General features: G+C 45.6%; 1 protein-coding gene across 1 annotated transcript; it reads right to left on the bottom strand.

Annotated features, from left to right (window-relative positions):
- Positions 1 to 2,242: 2,242 nt before the first annotated feature.
- On the bottom strand, positions 2,243 to 8,191 carry bmp3 (bone morphogenetic protein 3). Its single transcript, XM_004073002.5, has 3 exons — positions 7,593 to 8,191; positions 5,780 to 6,699; positions 2,243 to 4,086 (listed from the first exon to the last, which is right to left on the bottom strand). The coding sequence occupies exons 1-3, from the start codon at positions 7,867 to 7,869 to the stop codon at positions 3,895 to 3,897; spliced, it is 1,389 nt and encodes a 462-aa protein (XP_004073050.1). The 5' UTR covers positions 7,870 to 8,191; the 3' UTR covers positions 2,243 to 3,894.
- Between the last annotated feature and the right edge of the window lie 292 nt (positions 8,192 to 8,483).

Below are 8,483 nucleotides of genomic sequence, written 5' to 3'. Positions count from 1 at the left end.
CTCAAGACATCCATCGTACATACCAAGCCTAAACAGAACCATCATAAACAGCATGAGGGCAGTTAGGAGCAGTGTCAGTGATTACAGCTGGATCTGCCTTTAAATTAAACAAAATTATTCTTGAGCTCCAGGTTTTAGTGAACATACATTTTAGCAGTTCCTGAATGCTGGTAAAGGCAAAAGTCCATTCGTGGTAGATCCGTGGAGCATTGAGTTTTGGGGCCATTGCAGTGAATGCTGCTGAAGTGTGTCCATGTAAATAAGAAACTCATATTCAGCCAGAGATGGAAACAGTTGAAATGAAATGGGTCTTGTCCCTATTGAATAGTGGAGGAAACACTGAACCTTTTCCAGGAACAGTTTGGCTTTGGGTGGAACTTTATCATCAATAAAGACATTTAAAACAGCCGGCCTTCAGTTATGTGTCAAGTGGAGCCATCCACTGAAATTCTCAGAGCTTCAAAAAAGGTCAAAGGTCATGACTGAAAAGGACCCAGAGTGTTAGGGTTAAAACACCAAATGGTTCCAGACGGATCAAAGAACCCGTCATACACCTAGAAGCAAGACAGATAAAGGGGCTTTAACTTTAAAATTGAATTTTAAATACAACAACAAAAAGCAGCCTTGGACACACTTACAATACGTGCAGCATTGCGAATCTTTGCTGCACGTATCATGTGTGACCAACATGAATTCCCATTATTTTTTGTGTTGGTCTTACGGGAACACGCGCGAAAATTTTTCCTTTAACGTCAAAGTGGAAGCTAACAACTGGACGCTGACTTTAGCTGCAACTGACTTTTAAGCTGTGACGGATAAATAAAGCAAAATAAAACGTCATAAAACTGGTATTTTCTAAATATAATATAAACGTGAATCCATTGTGTCTGCATCTTTATTATTGTCAGATTGTGTGAATCATTTGAGTCAATCGCCGCAGAGCGACTTGTTATGTGGAAACAACTGTCTCCATAAATGCGTCCATCGAGGAAGACTCCTGGTTTTGTCTGTAGACAGCAGCGCTATGTTTCTGTGAAGTTGAAGCCTCTTCTTCAGTTTCCTCTCTGACTCTTTTCTCACCAATGAAACTTTCCAAACACGTCTTTTTGTTTGGCTCTTGTTAACTTTTAGCTTTGGGCTTATAACCTAGCTAGCGCCGTGAGCGAGCAGCCTCTTTATGTCACGCGATGCGGCAAGACAGGCGGATGTGGTGAGTCTGGTAGTTTTCCAAAATAAAACTTCCTTCTGAGTCAGAAAATAAAAAAACAGGACAGAATCAAAGTTAGCGTCTGCATTAATTTTCTGTCTGCGGCCCGGTACCAAGCCGCCCTCAGACCACGGGCTGGGGACCCCTGATTTAACAGGCAGCATGTCGAAAAACAACGTGTTGAATATACCCAAAATGCCAAAAGGTGATGCCCAAAAACACGTCCGTATATGACGATTTGAGAGTGAGAATGTTTTTGGTTGTCACAACAAAGCTGCACCATCTAACCCTTGTGCTATCCTAGGCACTTTACCATTGGGAGTTGGGTCATCTAGACCCACTAGACCAGGGGTCAGCAACCTTTACCTCTCAAAGAGCCATTTGGATCAGTTTCCCACTGAGATGAAAGCACAAATTTAATGAATTTTATGCAGAAAAGGGTGGTCTTAGTCTAGACAGTGCTCTGAACCTTTTTCTTCAATGATTTGTGATCTTCACTGGTGTCCATGGATTACATGAAATCTTTCCACCTTTATCCACCTTTGTCACCTTTGTTCTGTGTCAGGTTCGGATCTGGGTCCGCATGGCCCAGTGTCTTGGTCCGGATCCGAACCGCGGTGTGCTAGTTGGTGACCCCTGCCTCAGACCCTCCTTCTCAGTAAAAGAAACATCAACAGTCATGTTTTCAAGTAGGTGAACTTTGTTGCCCAACTTAAGCGTCCTTCAAAACATACCCATCTTGAAGTTTGAAACTGCTCCAGGCAGCCACCCACCCGGCTGCCTCTATATTAACCCTTGTGCTATCCTATGGGGTCCAGATGACCCCACCCTTCCATTGATGTGTTCTTCCTACCATGACAAAGGTGGATAAAGGTGGAAAGATTTCATGTAATCCATGGACACCAGTGAAGATCACAAATCATTGAAGAAAAAAGGTTCAGAGCACTGTCTAGTGGGTCTAGATGACCCAACTCCCAACGTTAAAGTGCCTAGGATAGCACAAGGGTTAAGAACAAAAACCTCAAAAGAATGTCCTTGTTTTGCATAATTTTATTCGTTTGTTTGAATGCTTTCAAAGGAGGCTTGAAACTCAGATCAAATGAATCTTCTTTGTCCCTTGGACTCATGTCCATCACAAATGAAAAGCTTTTTCAGAGTTCACCTCAACAAGATAATAAATAAATGCACATTAAAGGTCTTTCCATATACAAATATATACTTTGTAAAGCTTATGGTACAAGCGTCTGTCCTTTACCTCCAGAATAACATTTACAGGGAAGATGGAGCTACAATGCAGACGTGAAAAAGCAGAAGTGCATTCTGCAGCACATCCAAATCTCAGTTGAATCTAACTGAAAACACATCAGTACAAAAATACAAAAGCTAAAAAAATCTGCTGCTTTTCTTTCTAATTAAGGCACATTTATGACTGGAATATCAAGAGTAATGAACCTGGAAGACATTTTCCTAAATATCTTGACATTGGACAGAATTAGCTCCACAGGAAGACGTGAAGACGTTTCATTTTGTACCGTCCAAACCTCCTCAGACGCTGGTTTCCCTGTGGAGTCAGCTCAGGCAGAGCAAACGTCGGCCCTTCAGAGGAACTGCAACATTGTACTATGTACAAGTCAATAAACACGTGGAGAGAAAAGGTCAAGGTGGTTGCATATTGAGGATTTTTTAAAACAAGGTAAGCATATTTGTTCTAAATAAATAGATGACGGTGTTATGAATGACAACAGAAGAGGAGGCACTTTGGTGCTGAGCTGTTCTCCTGTGAAGGTGTGCTCCCACTGAGCCCCTGCTTCATGCCAATGACTGTTAGAAGACACGCACACGTGGACACACGTGCACCTTGGCACAGTCTTTTCCACAGGACTCCCCTTACTGCGACTCAGGGTTGTGGTTCAACATTCAGACTTACAGAGCTTAGGAGGATGGGAGGATGGGGGGGCAGCTGGCCGCAAAGTCAATGCTGAAGCCGTGAACGTGTTGGCAGCTTCTGTCCTGGCTTCTCTAAAAACACAGCCTTGTGTTACTTTCCTTTTGGGACTTTTTTGTTGTTTTTAAGCATGTCTTTTTAGATGTGAAATAATTAAACACAGTAAGATGGAAAACTAAAAAATGAGCGATTCTTGCTTTTACATGTGGCCTTAAAAGCCTTTTCTATAGTCTCTTAAACTCCTGTCCAGCTTTTCTGGACTCAGCTCAGATATTCTGGTTCCTGTCGGCTTGAAGATGGCTGTGATGGAGGAAACTCGGTCTGCCCACAGTCTCTGCTGGGAGTCCTGAACACAGCTTCCTAAGAAATGTGTGGAGCACAGATGTGCCTGGTCACCTGCTGCCCCCTCCTTCATTTGTATTCAGTGATGGTACACAGACAATCTGACAGGTGAAAAAAGACATGCATGAGCAGACCGAGGTGACTTTGCGATAAAAACTGCAACTATGAAGCCCCCCCCTCAGTGCACGTTCTGGTCTCCTTCAGGCTTTTGTTGGTTCAGTGGAGGGGAGGTCATGACAGCATGAAGAACCTGGGTCTGACAGCAGGATCGCTCGCACCGTCCTTCAGTTCCTCTTTACAAAGACTGCTCTCCTGTGATTGGTCGCATGGGAGGGAGAGCCGCTGAAGGGGGCGCTGCTTTCCACTCAGTACAATGTGAGGTGCATGATGGGAGAGAGGACTACCGGCAGGCACAGGAATCCACCGTCATGTTGGGATAGACTTTGAGCACCACTTTCTGGTCCTCGTCAAAGAACAGGATGCTGAGGGACGACATCTTCTCCGGGACACAGCACGGCTCTGGAACGCCAGGAACGACACCCACCGCCCGCACGATGCTCTGGATGGATGCGTGGTTGGAGGGCTTCAAGGCCTGCGGCGCAGAAACAGAGCAGATGACAGCCAACGTCACAACCAGTCATGCCCAAAAGGTGTCTCGTCGCCAGACATTCTTGGTCACATATTTTAGAAAATTAGGTATTTTATAGCTACTAAAAACCAAAACTCAAATACGAATACATTTGAAGGACTTGATAAGGTTTTTTTTTTGGACTTCATAGCAGACAGACCCTGTGTGAGTGAGATGCTACAGATTCAGGAGTGTCCTCTCGGTCTTTGAATCAGAATGGTCCATGTGGGGCGAAAACATGATGACTGCTCTGGAGCTGAGCTAAATAGATATGCTGGACATTAATTTATTAGATTATAAACTTGTTGCTGATCAATAGGAACGGCACCAACTGGAGTAGAAAACTGACTGTTTAAAACAGCGAGGACTCAAACCCTTGTCTTGTTTTTGGCACACCGCCTGTGGGTTGGTCCTCAGGCTCTTCAGGTATGAGTCCAATCAGCTGCTGCTGGTGTGTTTTCTGTGATTTCATATGTAAGCTGTCCAGTTTAGTTAGAAAACTTCTTCCTGTTGATATTTTAGTTTTTATTTTACTAAATGTTATTTTACTTTAGCAATGGAAGGGAACGTGTAGGGATGTTCCCATGTGACCTAGTGAAAATCAAGGGGTGTCCGAATCCCTTCACAGCATAGTGCACTATAAAGGGCGTTTGTCATTTTGAAGCTCTTTCTAAATCTACAATTCCAAAATCGAGCCACCTAGAACCTTCCCAGAGGTCTTTGCGAAAAACCAGTGTGCATCGATGCTCACTAGATTTGTATTGGTAAAGGTTTGTGAAATCGGCGACATATTTGACATTTGAAAAACAAAAGTATTAGGTATTTGTTTTGGTCTAGCTGTCAAGAAGAGTCTGTGATATTTAGGAGGATAACTAGAGACGACTCTTGTTTTTTAAAGCTGCGTGTCCAACGTGAGCCGGGAAGAGGATCCTGACTCTACGTCCTTAACACACCTGGTCAGCGGCTTGGCGCCTCGGCGGGATCTGACGCCAAAATTGATTTTTGCAGAGCAGCTTCTCATGGCTTTAAAAACCCTAATGAAACAAAGAGAAGCAACATGGCAGGCTGAGCAGGAGAGGGAGGAGGTACCCGAAGGGCCCGGGGCTCTGCTTCTGGGACTAATTAATGCTAGCACAAGGAGAGGGGCCACCGAGATAATGAATTAACTGCTGCATACCAGCCATACCTGTGATGTTATCTTCAAGAACAGGTCCTGGTTGTTAGCATGAGTGTCTAAATCACTGTTGGGGAGAACCTTTATGGTTTCACCACAGCGTTAAAGATTAAGCACAATGATAGTGTTTTCAAGGGTTTTGTTGTACAAACGGAACATTTTTTTGAAGTAATCCATGTGAACGACCCCCCCCCCCCCCCCCCCCAACCTGGATGGTAACAGGTTTGGCTGCATCTCCTGTGAGTTTGACGGCTTTAACTAAAACTCTGGGGACCGTCTGGAACTGCACGCTTGGACTAAAGGAAGCCTGGCTGAGAAAAGACGGCACACTTGAGGTTTTCCTGATGCTGACCATGTGCTGGAAGCTGTTAGTTCAAATGAAATATTTTTCACGTAAAAAAAAAAAATATAGACAGACTGGCTGACTACAACCTTTTTGTTCCCGGGTGTAGAGTGTGAACAGTCTGCAGAGATGATTCTCACCTTTGGCATGGGGAACTGGCAGGAGCCTGAGCAGTAGTAGGCATCAAATGACTTTGGTGAAATAATCCAATCATTCCATCCAATGTCAGCAAAGTCCACTTTCAGGTACCTCCGAGCGCAGGTCCTGGGCTCGTTCCACTGCTTCTTTCGTGCCTTTTTAATCGTCTGCTCATCAAACTGCAGCAGGGGCATCTTCTGCTGCTGGTTCTTGCGTGTCTTTTTCCGCGGCCGACGGCTCTGTTTTTTCTTAAAAGGCTCATGTGGACTCGTCTCGTCCCACCCGGTGGTTTCGTAGGGATACTCAGACCCAGGAAGCTCATTGTTTTGCAAAGGCAGCAGAACGTTCACAGAGCGCCTGTGTCTGGGCTGCAGATGCTCAGTGTTGTTCCGCTCTTGCGCCCCCACTTTCTGGGGTCTGTGTGGCATCTGCCCCTTGTTGGGCCCTGAGCCGTGCCTCTGCAGAGTGGCTACCACGCTCTCTGGCTCTGAGATGGCAGAGTCGTTGGCATAGACCAGGATGTAGGGTGAACGGTCCGACAGAAGCTTCTTCCATGGTTGGGGCCCTTGTGAAGCGACATCAATTCCAATAAGCAGCTCTTCGTGGTGTTTGGCCTGGTTGACCACACGAGTTATGTCCTTCCACTGCCAAGAAATGAAGTCCCTGTAGAGGGTGGACACATTGATCCGCAAGTGTCCAAGGCTCCTCATCTTATTATCTATGGAGGCAAAACTCCAGATGACCATGTGGATGTGGTTGTGTCTGAGGAGAGCATGGCGGCCACAGCTTTTGGACCTGGAGCAGCCCCAGGTGCTGTTCTGAAGGTCTCCAATGTAGTAATGAAGAGTGGCAGACAGAACATCTTCTGACTTGGTGAGGGAAGTCAGGTTAAAAATCTGCAGGTGTTTCTCATTTATAGTACCTGTAGTAAGAAAGAAAACTGTTATTTCCCCAGAACAGTTTTTTAGTCTTTCAGTAACTTTCATCACCTGAGACAATATTTGATTGATTATTTCATATCCGATCCTCTAAGATCCATCGTTCTTTCAATACACTACTTGAAGCCTCTAAGCATTCATCTCCACTTATTTCTGCTGAATTATTAAGTTTTTCAGGAAATTGATTTTTTTATGTGAAACAAAATGTTCTTTTGAAAAGGTTTGGGAAATGGGCCAGCTTCTTCTCATCTCCATGGCAACAACGCACAATCTGTACACTAAAAACAGATGTTTGATCGTTAAGGTGACATTGTCCTTTTTAAGCACCATGCAGCTGTCAGGCGGTAGGAGGCAGCAGGCTACAGTCAAAAGAGGAAGCCAGGGAGTGTAGGCTGCGTCCTCTGCGTCCGCGTCTAAACACTGCCTTCATACACATCATGGACTTCTCTGTAGGCTAAAGTGGAAAAGAGTCTATTAGTTTAAGCGCAGGAAGCGCACAGACAAACCCGCAGCACAGATCCCGACTGACCCGCAGAAGATTCTTTTCTACAGTTTTGCTGTGCTGAGCTGCCGTTTCTGGCAGCTGAACATGTAACAGGTTGTTTGCTCTCAGACTGGATTAACAGGTGTACTCCTGCCAGAACAAGTAAACACAGCCGCACGCCCTGAATGCGCCTTTGTTCTTCCATTTCAAATCACTCTCAGATTTTTTTTTCCTTATCAAAAAAGGTCACAATTTTTGAAAGAAGCTATGTGTGCACGCACAATGCGCACAGGAACGTGAACGTGGCTGTGGAGGATTCAAATACACCAAAACCAACTGATCTGCCTAGAATCGGTTTATGAGTATTTCGTGCGTAAAAGTCTGGATACGAACCCCAATGCGCCTTGAAGCTGCGGACAGTGTTGCCGTCTCTGAAGGGAAATCCCGCTCGGTTGTACTTCGCATACAACATCTGCATGTGCTTCGTCATTGTATCCTGCAAGAGCAGGTCCCGTTCTCCCTTCACTGTGTCCCTTTTATCCACCGAATGTGTAAAATCCACCTTCCGTCTCTGCGGGGAACTGTTCGCCTTCAGCATCGTGCAATATCCAAGACACAGAAAGCTCCATCCGTAAAGCAGCACGACCACAGACTGGGAGTAGAAGGCCATTCTTGAGATGAGACAAATTTCACGCAGCGATGGGAAGAAAAGCAGCGGTGGCCAACCTGACAAGTCTCCAAAGTGTCTCCTAGTTCCAAAAAGACAGCATCACCTCAGGAGTCCTCATCACTTCTGACAGCAATCCCAAACAAACCAGCAACCCCGCGAACGCCCCGCGTTAATGCCGTCTGATTGAACAGCTGCAGGCGGCTCACGCAAAAGGATCCGGCGCTCAGACGCAGCCAGCTTTCATTGAAGGTAGAGCACGTCGTGCGTGGTATTATAGGGCGCGAGGGACCAACTGGTGTCTCCACGAGCTCGCGCACGAGATAGAAAGAGAGAGAGAGAGTGAATGAGAGAGAGAGAGAGTGAGAGAGAAAGAGAGTGAGTAAGAGAAAGAGAGAGAGAGAGAGAAGAGCGTACTTTCCTGTTTGGATCTTTTTAAGCACATTCAGCCTGGGGACAAATTATCTCGTTATCGCGCGCACGCAGGCTCAGATAGCCCAGAATGAAAACACTTTATTAAGTGCCGGGTATTCATGGAACTATTTTCAACACCTAAGCCGGGGCCCAAAACAGCCCCCCCCCCCGTGCGCCATGCAGCTGAATGGAGCCGCTTTCTG

The sequence above is a fragment of the Oryzias latipes genome, chromosome 9 (genome assembly GCF_053564925.1).
Source record: "Oryzias latipes strain Hd-rR chromosome 9, Olatipes_Hd-rR_3.1".
Classification (NCBI taxonomy): domain Eukaryota; kingdom Metazoa; phylum Chordata; class Actinopteri; order Beloniformes; family Adrianichthyidae; genus Oryzias; species Oryzias latipes.
Note: the sequence above shows the minus strand (reverse complement) of the source record. Positions and strands in the feature narration are given on the sequence as shown.